Consider the following 14,332-nt stretch of genomic DNA (forward strand, 5'->3'; position numbering starts at 1 on the left):
GCTGAACTAAAAAATAACAACCAAAATGAGGGAGAGAGGGAGAAATATTTTCCCACTGGAAGAATCTAAAATTAAATTAAAGTCACATGGCAAGATTTCAGTAACTTATGTTACTCAGAATTAATTTCTTCAAACAGACCCAACCCACTATAAGCTTTGGAAACAAAACATCTAGCGTCTCCGTGTTCTGGGCCACTGGGATTTACTCTCGTTCTAGTCAGGGTTTTAAATGGTCTTCTTCCTTCTCCCCCTTTCTCCTTCCTGCTGCAGATGTCACACCCAGGCTTGACTACCACAAAAGCTGGTTGCAATTTTTCAAATTTTGAAATTTCAAGGAAATTTGAAAAATAAATGGGAAAATTTTGGACAAAATGTTCGCAAATACTTCCCTCTCTTCCCCCCCCCCCCTCTTTTTTTGATCTGGTCAAAATTTTTTGAATTTTGAAATGTCAAATTTCAGAACATTTCAAATTTTGAAGTATCAAATTTCAGAAAAATGGGGCCGAGGGGAGAGAAATAATTTATTTCCCCCATTTATTCAACACGCAAATGTTCAGACCTAGTTTCAGGGACTGAATTGCTTTTCAGTTCAATAAGATCTTTGCTGCTTAATTTTTTAGGTTTTTAATGTTTCTTAGAAAATGTTGGCATTATTCTGAGCTCTCCAAAATGATGGACTGACTTGACCACAATCTAACACACCCAGGAATGTAACTGAGATGAAAGCTGATGAAGGGCACTCAGAGCAGTGTGTGTCTGTAACTGAAAACCTCTCTTCCTCTAGGACACTTAACTCACCACTCCCTCACAAAACAGTTTTTTGCTTATATAAAATAAAAATAACATGAAACTTGGTAGTTTCAGGACTCACATTGTCTCCAGCTGTAAAATCCAACCAAACGAACAAAGAGACCATTTTATTTCCTGCAGCTTCTGTATTTAAAATGGAGGGCTACTGTACAATAACCAAAAGAAAAAGAGTACTTGTGGCACCTTAGAGAATGCATCTGATGAAGTGAGCTGTAGCTCACGAAAGCTTATGCCCAAATAAATCTGTTAGTCTCTAAGGTGCCACAAGTCCTCCTTTTCTTTTTGTGGATACAGACTAACACGGCTGCTACTCTGAAACCTGTACAATAACAGTTAGCTCTTTGATCTCACGGACACATCTTCATAAAGTAAACAGAGGTAAATAGAAAGCACAAGGGCGGAGATCTCAGTCTGATTTCTTTCTCAAGAGTTTAGTTGAGTCACACGATTGTAAAGCAGAGACATCCATTCTCACTATTCTAAATCTTAAAATCAAAGGAGAGTGAGAAATGCCCAAATAGTTTATTTTTCACTGGTAATGAACTCAAAACCTATAGGACAAAATCTGTCTTCCTATACACAGTTGTAAGTAATAGGAGTTGCAGGCTTGTGTCCAACAACAGAATTTGTGGAAATACAAAATGGAAATACAGCTCCGCAAATAGAGTAACCAGTAAATAAATAGCTGAAAGAATCTACTGTGTCCCTTTCTGCTTATTATATCCTCAGTGGTGCAAGAAAGCCGGTACAGTGAAGAACACCGTAGCATGAAGACATTTATTGCCAGTACACCGTACTGGAAAGAGACATTTTCAAGAATGAGCTGTAGAGCCCTGGGCGGATAAAAATTTATACCCGCGGATGCAACCGTCCACGGATAGAAGTCAGGATCTGCTGAACCGCAGGGCCCTCCCAGGAAATACAGCAGTGAAAGGAGCCGAACGTGGGGCCGCTGCTCCCAGGAGCCAGCGCCCGCAGCTCCTCTGGCGCGGCTGTGCAGTGCAGCTGCATGGAAGGGCTGGGGTGGTACAGCTGTGCCGAAGGAGCTGCCTGCGTGGGGTGCTGGCTCCGAGGAGCGGCGGCCCCTGGTTCTGCTCCTTTCGCCACTGCGGTTCCCAGGAGAGCCCTGCGGTTCAGCAGATACCGATTTCTATCCGCGGATATCCGCATCCGCGGGTCTAAATTTGTATCCGCGCAGGCGTCTATTTGTGGAACATTTTTTGTGCAGGTTTCAGAGTAGCAGCCGTGTTAGTCTGTCTTCGCAAAAAGAAAAGGAGGACTTGTGGCACCTTAGAGACTAACCAATTTATTTGAGCATGAGCTTTCGTGAGCTACAGCTCACTTCATTGGATGCATCCTGAGTCGGGGGGTTGGTACCGTACCAATAAGAGTTAAAATCTACTTGCAGCTCTGTATATTCTGTCTCGTCTCCTTCTTTTTGTCAGGGTATTTTAGATCTTAAATATCTTCATTTATCTGGCAAACTTAAAAAGGAGTTTGATATATAAATTGGTGCTAAGACGAGGGGTGAGCTTCTGTGCTGCATCTATAAGAAATGCAGCCCAGAACTCACAGCGCCCCGGGGGGAGGAGAGGCTTTAAGCCAGATGTGACTGGGTGAGTTCTGAACTGAGCAGGGAGTTTCTAAGAGGAGAGGAAGGGGAGCTTTTGAGCCTAGCAGTGGTGAGTGTCAGTTATGAAGAGGAAGAACTGTGCCCTGGAGGGGTGTGTGTGTGTGTGTTCTGAGTCCAGGGGTGCCAGGCAGGGAGATGTCTCAGTTGAGGTGATCATTCTAAGCTGTGAAGAGGCTGAGTTGGAAAAGGAGGGGACCTCAGTCTGGAGGGATAGGTGTGCATGTTGGCAAGTGCTGGGAGTTAGTTTGGGAGTAGCTGAGAACGCTCGAGGTAGGGTCTGAGTGAGAAGGGGGATGTTTGGGTTGGCAGGTTGAGTCCAAAGTGGAATTGGAATCACATGGGAATGAGGGTGTGGGCAAATTGGTGGTGAGTTTGTGTGTGGGAGGTTAACAGAGAGACTGGAGAGGGAGAGGTTGAGAGGAGAGAACAGTGAAGGGATCACAGAGGGATGAATACTGTTCTCTCTCATGTTGCCCTTTACTGTGAAGTGTACCAGGTTTTCATTCTGAAAGGGAAAGAGGGGAGGGAGACCCTTTTTCTTCCGATCTCCCTCTAAAATGCTTCCTTGTAACCGCGCCCCCCCCTTCACCCCGGCTAATATCCTTGTAGGTGTGAGGGTGGCTTGTGACCCACAACCCCACCAATTCTTCTGAGCCTCAACTGCCACTGCTCCTCTCTGTTTTATAAATACTGTTTGTCTTGAAGTGTTTTCATAGAGTCAAAATATAAAAAGAAAATATCCCAGACTTCATTTTATAATGACAAACTTACTGAAGCTACTAAAATCTACAGACAATAGTTAATCATCACACTCTGAAAAAGATGAAGTCAATGAAGCTTTTGCTTGAGTTAAGGGCCTCAGGAGACCTCAAGAATATTCTTCTCCACTCACTGCGTCTCTCTTTCTGAGTTTCTGAGCAGTGTTCTCATCTGATCTAGACATAGTGTGAAACAAATGATAATGGAGCATTCTGCATTTGGTAGGGTATGTTTGTGTGGTAATCTTTAGTGGTTAATGGGAATGTGACACAGGTGTCACTTTAAACACTGCACAGATGCCCTTCATTACATTATTGTAACTGTAAATTTTATTAAAGAAACTCAAATAGAAATAAAGAGACAAACATGTCACATCATGAAATTTTTACACTGGTGAATTTTGTGGGTTGGGGTGTTTTCAGATCCAGCCCTCAAGTGATCTGTCTCAATAACATAGATAACAGCTAGTGGGTGACTCACCTGTCATGCAGTAATGAGTAGCAACTCTGTCACCTTCTGTTGTTGTACCCTGAGGCATGTTGGAATTCAGCTTCCTTGATAAAGAGATAAAAGAACAGAACAGAAAACTCAGGTAAAAGAAGAACGCTTATTAAACTGAATCTACCTCCTGGCCTCATCTTTCTCAGCTGCTTTTCAAAGTATTATTAATGGGAACAGATTGCTTTGATTAGTGAGCAAGTACTCACATGAGTAGTCCTATTGACTTGGATGGAACTACTCATGTCAGTAACTCCTCAGGGTTGTGAGTAAACAGCTCACAATTGGGCCCTTAAAAATTAGTCTGTCGTTAGTATATTTGTATGCCCAGAAATGGGCAACTTGTATAATATTGACTGAATAATATAGACAAAATTCTGAGGTCCTCACTCTGTTTTTACTTGACTTTTACTCAGGTCAAGGGAAACTTGCCAGAATAAGGGCTGAGTAAGACCTCAGGTTTTGGCACTGTAAGAATATGTTCATTTTTCTAATGCCTTCCATCCAAGAATCTCAATGTTCATTAATAACATTAAGCCTCGGAGCACCCCTGTGAAGTAGGAAGATATTACTGCCAGCATTTTACAGACAGGGAAACTCAGGCAGCGAGAGTTTACAAACTTTTCAAAGGAGGTCTCTAATTTATGGGGGGGCCTCTAATTCTGGATACCCATCTTGAGACACCTAGTATGTCTCAACTGGGTATTCAGAAATGGAGGTAAGCAGAATTAGTGGAGAATTCTGAAAAGGTTGGCCACAGGGCCTGATCGCAAGGGGTGCTAGGCACGCACAACTCCCAATGGTTTGAGCCAGAGCTGTGGATTCCTAAAGCCAGATGGAATGCTGTTGTGAGGATTTGCCCAGAGAGCACTGGAAACAGTAGGCTGAGCAGTAGGGTTATAACGTAAGGGTGAGAGGATAGTGAACACATTTCTTAATAATAACAATAACCACATGAGAGTACTTCATGCTACCTCAGTAATAAGTGTATTATGGGCTATTAATCTCAGAGGTTTTATGGCCTCTTAAAAAGGAAGCCCCCTCAATTTATCACTGAAATAACCTTAATACATAATCTTAATAAACAATTTAATTAAAAAAAATGTTCTGACTGCAAAGTTGTGTGCCAGATTTCACTCTGGGATGCAGTTTATAATAGCTTTAAACCTCCACAAATAGGGCTTTGTAGTGGAAGTGCTGACAGGTCTTTTGTTACATCCTTGACAAGTCATCACAATTCAGTGGGTATAGAAAACGATGATGCACTTTTGCATGACTGCTTGTGGGATCAGCCTTGAAATCCTTACTCAGATTGTGTAGACACTCTGGAACAAATAATCTCTGACCTCGCATATCAGCTTCCTTAGAACGACTCTTAAGGGGAATTTTCATACAGAAGAAAACTTGAGAAAAGAGACAAATTATATGAAAGGAAATGTTCTTGGCCAGTACTTTTCTGTGACTGGAGAGATTTGGGGCCTGTGACCAAACTGTATGCATGGATGCCCAAGAGGGGAGGGCTCAGAGAACTTCCACTCCTTACACAACATGGAATAGCAACCCTTGCACTACCTTGAGCACAAGGACTGTTTGAGTCTAACACAGAGGTGGGCAAACTACGGCCCACAGACCCGTCCTGCCCAGCCCTTGAGCTCCTGGCCGGGGAAGCTAGCCCCCAGCCTGTCCCCTGCTGTCCCCCCTGCCCCGCAGCCTCAGCTTGCCATGCTGCCAGCGCTCTGAGCTCCTGCCGGGCAGCGTGGCAGCGTGGCTGGCTCCAGCCGAGCGGTGCTGCTGCCAGACATGCTGCTCTGAGCAGCATGGTAAGAGGGCGGGGGGGTTAGATAGGGGGCAGGGTGTCCTGGGGGTCAGTCAGGGGACAGGGAGCAGGGGGCGGTTGGATGGGGCGGAGGTTCTGGGGTGGGTGGGGGCGGTCGGGGACGGGGAACAGTGGGGGTTGGATATGCGTGGGAGTCCAGGGGGGTCTGTCAGGGGCCGGGGCTGTGGATAGGGGTCAGGGCAGTCAGGGGACAGGGAGCGGGTGGGGGGCAATTAGGGGTGGGCAGTCCCGGGAGGGGGTAGTTAGGGGACAAGGAGCAGGGGGGGTTGGATGGGTCGGTGGTTCTGAGGGGGGCAGTTGGGGGCAGGAAGTGGGAGGGGGAGGTTAGGGGGCGGGGGCCAGGCTGTTTGGGGAGGCACAGCCTTCCCTACCCGGTCCTCCAAACAGTTTTGGAACCTCAATATGACCCTCAGGCCAAAAAGTTTGCCCATCCCTGGTCTAACACAACTGTCAGCACTAAATCTCCCAGAAGGGGGAAGAAGATGTTGGGAAAGAACCTGTTACCATGTGGTGATCAGACAGAGGAAGACGACCTAGTGGTAGTGATATTCCCAGAGCAGGCCCACAGAGAGTGCACTACTTTTCACTCACTAGGGTTAGCTAGGCCAGTGGTTCGGGTACACAGAGGTCTTCCAGGGGGTACAACTCATCTAGATATTTGCCTGCTTTTACAATAGGCTACATAATAAGCATTAGCAAAGCCAGTACAAACTAAAATTTCCTACAATGACTTGTTTATACTGCTCTATATACTATACCTTGAAATGTAAGTATAATATTTATATTCCACATGATTTATTTTATAATCATATGGTAAAAATGAGAAAGTAAGCAATTTTTCAGTAATATTGTGCTGTGGCACTTTTCTATTTTTATGTCTGATTGTGTAAGCAAGTAGTTTCTAAGTGAGGTGTACCTTGGGGGTACGCAACACAATTTGGACTCCTGAAAGGGGTACAGTAGTCTGGAAAGGTTGAAAACCACTGAGCGAGGTGGTTACCGGTCATTGCATTTAGACAGTGGCAGATCCTACTGTGACACACACATTTGAAGACTGAAGGAGGGGTCTCCACAAATTAGCCTCCCTTTTGGATAGAGGCTCCATGTGTCTCAAACTGTGTCTTTGACATTATAGGTTGCACGTACCAGCAAGTATCAAATGTTTAAATTCATTTTCCTTTCTTTGTATCTTCCATACAACATATTGGGCCAAATTGTGCTCACAGTTACACCAGTGTAAATCCAGAATAGCTTCACTGAGATAGACATGGTTGCTCTGGTTTGCAGTAGTGTGACTGAGAGCAAAATTTAACTCATAATGCACAGAGTTTTCATTTCATTTTTAGTATCTAGGTCTCACCATGAAATCTGATATTTTCACTTTGACAAACTCATCAGATGTGTCAACTTTTGCCCCATGATTAACGCAGGACTCTCCTCACAGCAGAGTGACCGGCAGAAGGAAACTAACCAGACAGTCTGAATGATGACTGAGAGGGAATGAAATAAGCCTTCTCTGGGACAATGTTTTTTCCTGCTTCTGGAAGTTCCTCCTGTTTTCACACTGACTTCTGCATCCGGTACTTTACCAGGATCCTCTTTCACATCAAAGCATCTCTCCCCAGGCTGCACATGCAGGGGCACAACCTTAATTTCCATGGGAAAGAATCTTATCCCAAAGGAAAGGGAAAGAAATGTTTGGTTTAGCTACATTTAACATTCCCCCTTCTGCATAAGGCTTTTTCTCTGTTATTACACTCTCTCTGGTCCCTTGAGGGTAACAGCACATTCTTTACAGCATTCAGGCCCGGCTCTCTGTTGAGGTGTTTGAAAAAGGCTATGAGGAATTTTTCTCCCATTCAGTTTCAATAATGCAAACACCTAGCAGAAAGCATGCTAAAGTCACTGGGCCAAATTCATTCTTGCTAGTGAGCTTACACCCAGGATGAGTTTGGCCCATTTTTCAATCATTCAAAGGAACTCTGCTGCAGACAAAATGGAACTCGGTCCTCTCTCCCTGTGTCCGAAGCAGCCCAGGAAGAGCCAGTGGGTGGCAGATACCGTTGCTGTGACTTAGGGTATGTCTACACTACGGAATAAGGTCGAATTTATAGAAGTCGGTTTTTTAGAAATCGGTTTTATATATTCGAGTGTGTGTGTCCCCACAGAAAATGCTCTAAGTGCATTAAGTGCATTAACTCGGCGGAGTGCTTCCACAGTACCGAGGCTAGAGTCGACTTCCGGAGCGTTGCACTGTGGGTAGCTATCCCACAGTTCCCGCAGTCTCCGCTGCCCATTGGAATTCTGGGTTGAGATCCCAATGCCTGATGGGGCTAAAACATTGTCGCGGGTGGTTCTGGGTACATATCGTCAGGCCCCCGTTCCCTGCCTCCCTCCGTGAAAGCAAGGGCAGACAATCATTTCGCGCCTTTTTTCCTGAGTTACCTGTGCAGACGCCATACCACTGCAAGCATGGAGCCCGCTCAGGTAACCGTCACCCTATGTCTCCTGGGTGCTGGCAGACGCGGTATGGCATTGCTACACAGTAGCAGCAACCCCTTGCCTTGTGGCAGCAGACAGTACAGTACGACTGGTAGCCGTCATCGTCATGTCCGAGGTGCTCCTGGCCACGTCGGCTGGGAGCGCCTGGGCAGACATGGGTGCAGGGACTAAATTTGGAGTGACTTGACCAGGTCATTCTCTTTAGTCCTGCAGTCAGTCCTATTGAACCGTCTTACGGTGAGCGGGCAGGCGATACGGACTGCTAGCAGTCGTACTGTACCATCTTCTGCCGAGCAGCCATGAGATGTGGATGGCATGCAGTCCTTCTGCACCGTCTGCTGCCAGCCAAAGATGTAAAAGATAGATGGAGTGGATCAAAACAAGAAATAGACCAGATTTGTTTTGTACTCATTTGCTTCCCCTCGTCCCCTGTCTAGGGGACTCATTCTTCTAGATCACACTGCAGTCACTCACAGAGAAGGTGCAGCAAGGTAAATCTAGCCATGTATCAATCAGAGGCCAGGCTAACCTTCTTGTTCCAATAAGGACAATAACTTAGGTGCACCATTTCTTATTGGAACCCTCCGTGAAGTCCTGCCTGAAATACTCCTTGATGTAAAGCCACCCCCTTTGTTGATTTTAGCTCCCTGAAGCCAACCCTGTAAGCGCCCCTCCCGGCGTCAGAGCAACGGCAAACAATCGGGCATCTGAGAGTGCTGTCCAGAGCAGTCACAATGGAGCACTCTGATGGGGCTAAAACATTGTCGCGGGTGGTTCTGGGTACATATCGTCAGGCCCCCGTTCCCTCCCTCCCTCCGTGAAAGCAAGGGCAGACAATCATTTCGCGCCTTTTTTCCTGAGTTACCTGTGCAGACGCCATACCACGGCAAGCATGGAGCCCGCTCAGGTAACAGTCACCGATGTCTCCTGGGTGCTGGCAGACGCGGTACGGCTTTGCTGCACAGTAGCAGCAACCCATTGCCTTCTGGCAGCAGACGGTGCAATACGACTGGTAGTCGTCCTCGTCGTGTCCGAGGTGCTCCTGGCCACATCGGCTGGGAGCACCTGGGCAGACATGGGCGCAGGGACTAAATTTGGAGTGACTTGACCAGGTCATTCTCTTTAGTCCTGCAGTCAGTCCTATTGAACCGTCTTATGGTGAGCGGGCAGGCGATACGGACTGCTAGCAGTCGTACTGTACCATCTTCTGCCAGGCAGGCAAGAGATGAGGATTGCTAGCAGTCGTATTGTACCATCTTCTGCCAGGCAGGCAAGAGATGAAGATGGCTAGCAGTCGTACTGTACCATCTTCTGCCGAGCAGCCATGAGATGTGGATGGCATGCAGTCCTTCTGCACCGTCTGCTGCCAGCCAAAGATGTAAAAGATAGATGGAGTGGGTCAGAACAAGAAATAGACCAGATTTGTTTTGTACTCATTTGCCTCCTCCCCTGTCTAGGGGACTCATTCCTCTAGATCACACTGCAGTCACTCACAGAGAAGGTGCAGCGAGGTAAATCTAGCCATGTATCAATCAGAGGCCAGGCTAACCTCCTTGTTCCAATAAGAACGATAACTTAGGTGCACCATTTCTTATTGGAACCCTCCGTGCAGTTCTGCCTGAAATACTCCTTGATGTACAGGCACCCCCTTTGTTGATTTTAGCTCCCTGAAGCCAACCCTGTAAGCCGTGTCGTCAGTCGCCCCTCCCTCCGTCAGAGCAACGGCAGACAATCGTTCCGCGCCTTTTTTCTGTGCGGACGCCATACCAAGGCAAGCATGGAGGCCGCTCAGCTCACTTTGGCAATTAGGAGCACATTAAACACCACACGCATTATCCAGCAGTATATGCAGCACCAGAACCTGGCAAAGCGATACCGGGCGAGGAGGCGACGTCAGCGCGGTCACGTGAGTGATCAGGACATGGACACAGATTTCTCTGAAAGCATGGGCCCTGCCAATGCATGCATCATAGTGCTAATGGGGCAGGTTCATGCTGTGGAACGCCGATTCTGGGCTCGGGAAACAAGCACAGACTGGTGGGACCGCATAGTGTTGCAGGTATGGGACGATTCCCAGTGGCTGCGAAACTTTCGCATGCATAAGGGCACTTTCATGGAACTTTGTGACTTGCTTTCCCCTGCCCTGAAGCGCATGAATACCAAGATGAGAGCAGCCCTCACAGTTGAGAAGCGAGTGGCGATAGCCCTGTGGAAGCTTGGAACGCCAGACAGCTACCGGTCAGTTGGGAATCAATTTGGAGTGGGCAAATCTACTGTGGGGGCTGCTGTGATGCAAGTAGCCCACGCAATCAAAGATCTGCTGATATCAAGGGTAGTGACCCTGGGAAATGTGCAGGTCATAGTGGATGGCTTTGCTGCAATGGGATTCCCTAACTGTGGTGGGGCTATAGACGGAACCCATATCCCTATCTTGGCACCGGAGCACCAAGCCGCCGAGTACATAAACCACAAGGGGTACTTTTCGATAGTGCTGCAAGCTCTGGTGGATCACAAGGGACGTTTCACAACATCAACGTGGGATGGCCGGGAAAGGTGCATGATGCTCGCATCTTCAGGAACTCTGGTCTGTTTCAAAAGCTGCAGGAAGGGACTTTATTCCCAGACCAGAAAATAACTGTTGGGGATGTTGAAATGCCTATATGTATCCTTGGGGACCCAGCCTACCCCTTAATGCCATGGCTCATGAAGCCGTACACAGGCAGCCTGGACAGTAGTCAGGAGCTGTTCGACTACAGGCTGAGCAAGTGCAGAACGGTGGTAGAATGTGCATTTGGACGTTTAAAGGCGCGCTGGCGCAGTTTACTGACTCGCTTAGACCTCAGCGAAACCAATATTCCCACTGTTATTACTGCTTGCTGTGTGCTCCACAATATCTGTGAGAGTAAGGGGGAGACGTTTATGGCGGGGTGGGAGGTTGAGGCAAATCGCCTGGCTGCTGGTTACACGCAGCCAGACACCAGGGCGGTTAGAAGAGCACAGGAGGGTGCGGTACGCATCAGAGAAGCTTTGAAAACCAGTTTCATGACTGGCCAGGCTACGGTGTGAAAGTTCTGTTTGTTTCTCCTTGATGAAACCCCCCGCCCCTTGGTTCACTCTACTTCCCTGTAAGCTAACCACCCGCCCCTCCTCCCTTCAATCACCGCTTGCAGAGGCAATAAAGTCATTGTTGCTTCACATTCATGCATTCTTTATTCATTCATCACACAAATAGGGGGATGACTACCAAGGTAGCCCAGGAGGGGTGGTGGAGGAGGGAAGGAAAATGCCACACAGCACTTTAAGCACAGCACTTTAAAAGTTTACAACTTTAAAATTTATTGAATGACAGCCTTCTTTTTTTTGGGCAATCCTCTGTGGTGGAGTGGCTGGTTGGCCGGAGGCCCCCCCACCGCGTTCTTGGGCGTCTGGGTGTGGAGGCTATGGAACTTGGGGAGGAGGGCGGTTGGTTACAGAGGGGCAGCAGTGGCAGTCTGTGCTCCAGCTGCCTTTGCTGCAGCTCAACCATACACTGGAGCATACTGGTTTGGTCCTGCAGCAGCCTCAGCATTGAATCCTGCCTCCTCTCATCACGCTGCCGCCACATTTGAGCTTCAGCCCTGTCTTCAGCCCGCCACTTACTCTCTTCAGCCCGCCACTTACTCTCTTCAGCCTGCCACCTCTCCTCCCGGTCATTTTGTGCTTTCCTGCACTCTGACATTATTTGCCTCCACGCATTCGTCTGTGCTCTGTCAGTGTGGGAGGACAGCATGAGCTCGGAGAACATTTCATCGCGAGTGCGTTTTTTTTTCTTTCTAATCTTCACTAGCCTCTGGGAAGGAGAAGATCCTGTGATCATTGAAACACATGCAGCTGGTGGAGAAAAAAAAAGGGACAGCGGTATTTAAAAAGACACATTTTATAAAACAGTGGCTACAATCTTTCAGGGTAAACCTTGCTGTTAACATTACATACATAGCACATGTGCTTTCGTTTCAAGGTCGCATTTTGCCTCCTCCCACCGCGTGACTACCCCCTCAACCTTCCCCCCTCCCTGTGGCTAACAGCGGGGAACATTTCTGTTTAGCCACAGGCAAACAGCCCAGCAGGAATGGGCTCCTCTGAGTGTCCCCTGAAGAAAAGCACTCTATTTCAACCAGGTGACCATGAATTATATCTCACTCTCCTGAGGATAACACAGAGAGATAAAGAACGGATGTTGTTTGAATGCCAGCAAACATACACTGCAATGCTGTGTTCTACAATGTTTCCCGAGTACGTGTTACTGGCCTGGAGTGGTAAAGTGTCCTACCATGAAGGACGCAATAAGGCTGCCCTCCCCAGAAACCTTTTGCAAAGGCTTTAGGACTACATCTAGGAGAACCGCAAATGCCAGGGCAAAGTAATCCTTTCACATGCTTGCTTTTAAACCATGTATAGTATTTTAAAAGGTACACTCACCAGAGGTCCCTTCTCCGCCTGCTGGGTCCAGGAGGCAGCCTTGGGTGGGTTCGGGGGGTACTGGCTCCAAGTCTAGGGTGAGAAACAGTTCCTGGCTGTCGGGAAAACCGGTTTCTCCGCTTGCTTGCTGTGAGCTATCTACAACCTCCTCCTCCTCATCATCTTCTTCGTCCCCAAAACCTGCTTCCGTATTGCCTCCATCTCCATTGAAGGAGTCAAACAACACGGCTGGGGTAGTGGTGGCTGAACCCCCTAAAATGGCATGCAGCTCATCATAGAAGCGGCATATTTGGGGCTCTGACCCAGAGCGGCTGTTCGCCTCTCTGGTTTTCTGGTAGGCTTGCCTCAGCTCCTTCAGTTTCACGCGGCACTGCTTCGGGTCCCTGTTATGGCCTCTGTCCTTCATGCCCTGGGAGATTTTCACAAAGGTTTTGGCATTTTGAAAACTGGAACGGAGTTCTGATAGCACGGATTCCTCTCCCCAAACAGCGATCAGATCCCGTACCTCCCATTCGGTCCATGCTGGAGCTCTTTTGCGATTCTGGGACTCCATCATGGTCACCTGTGCTGATGAGCTCTGCATGGTCACCTGCAGCTTGCCATGCTGGCCAAACAGGAAATGAGATTCAAAAGTTCGCGGTTCTTTTCCTGTCTACCTGGCCAGTGCATCTGAGTTGAGAGTGCTGTCCAGAGCGGTCAGAATGGAGCACTCTGGGATAGCTCCCGGAGGCCAATACCATCGAATTGTGTCCACAGTACCCCAAGTTCGAGCCGGCAACGTCGATTTAAGCGCTAATCCACTTGTCAGGGGTGGAGTAAGGAAATCGATTTTAAGAGCCCTTTAAGTCGAAATAAAGGGCTTCATTGTGTGGACGGGTGCAGGTTTACATCGATTTAACGCTGCTAAATTCGACCTAAAGTCCTCGTGTAGACCAGGGCTTAGCCAAGTGACTGCAGACACTGGGGTCAATAAGTTCAAGTGAAGTACTGCAGTCAAGGAAGGTCCTGGGCAATAGGCTATAATCTGAGATGAGCTATGGTTGAGATTATGTTTCCCTGGGCAACTCACAGGACCTCAGTCAGCCCACAGAAAGGCAAGAAATCTTTGGAAACTAGAGTCTGCATCCTGCTTGAGCTTTTCTGAGTAAATTACAAACAAAAATCACAAGTTTATTCATAGATTTCAAGGCCAGAAGGGACTACTTTGATCATCTAGTTCAGTGGTTCTCAAACTTTTGTACTGGTAACCCCTTTCACACAGCAAGCCTCTGAGTGCGACCCCCCCCATATAAATTAAAAACACTTTTTTATATATTTAACAGCATTATAAATTCTGGATGCAAAGCGGGGTTTGGGGTGCAGATTGACAGCTCACGACCTCCCATATAATAACCTCGTGACCCCCTGAGGGGTCCCGACCCTCAGTTTGAGAACCCCTGATTTAGTTTGACCTCCTGTATAACACAGGCCATAAAACTCCCTACCATCACCAAAAAAAAATTCCTAGAGCATATTTTTTAGAAAAACATCCAATCTTGATTTTAAAAATGTCAGCAATGGAGAATCCACCATGACCAGTGTTCCCTCTAATTTTTGACAGGCCATGTGTGCAAAAAATTTCTTCTGTGCAAATTTTTGACAGACCCTGTGCGCAAAATATTTCTTCTGTGCAAATTGTTGTGCTTCTGTGCAAATTTTTGTGTGTGTGGTATTTCGCCGTGTGCGTGGGGTTTAGGATCTGTGTGCACGCGCCCACACGCACAGCTTAAAGGGAACAGTGACCATGACTCTTGGTAAATTGTTCCAAAGGTTAAATTACTCTCACCATTAAAGAT

General features: G+C 47.4%; 1 protein-coding gene and 1 long non-coding RNA gene across 3 annotated transcripts in view; one reads left to right on the forward strand and one right to left on the reverse strand.

Annotated features, from left to right (window-relative positions):
* LOC125635270 (uncharacterized) overlaps positions 1-14,332 on the forward strand; it is a 188,100-nt gene that overhangs the window by 149,724 nt on the left and 24,044 nt on the right. The gene's annotated exons all lie outside the window — the stretch shown is intronic.
* On the reverse strand, positions 11,351-13,410 carry LOC125635261 (uncharacterized). Its single transcript, XM_048846685.2, has 2 exons — positions 12,498-13,410; positions 11,351-11,909 (listed from the first exon to the last, which is right to left on the reverse strand). Exons 1-2 carry the CDS (start codon positions 13,078-13,080, stop codon positions 11,368-11,370), a joined length of 1,125 nt encoding a protein of 374 aa, XP_048702642.2. The 5' UTR covers positions 13,081-13,410; the 3' UTR covers positions 11,351-11,367.

Source organism: Caretta caretta, chromosome 4 (assembly GCF_965140235.1).
Source record: "Caretta caretta isolate rCarCar2 chromosome 4, rCarCar1.hap1, whole genome shotgun sequence".
Taxonomy (NCBI): domain Eukaryota; kingdom Metazoa; phylum Chordata; order Testudines; family Cheloniidae; genus Caretta; species Caretta caretta.

Bases quoted from the DNA above. Each gene is read 5' to 3' on its own strand.
- LOC125635261 (XM_048846685.2), bottom strand. From the start codon at position 13,080: ATGCAGAGCTCATCAGCACAGGTGACCATGATGGAGTCCCAGAATCGC. The intron at 11,910-12,497 runs GTGAGTGTACCT...TTTCTCCACCAG, and splicing joins AGGCGGAGAAGGGACCTCTG to CTGCATGTGTTTCAATGATC.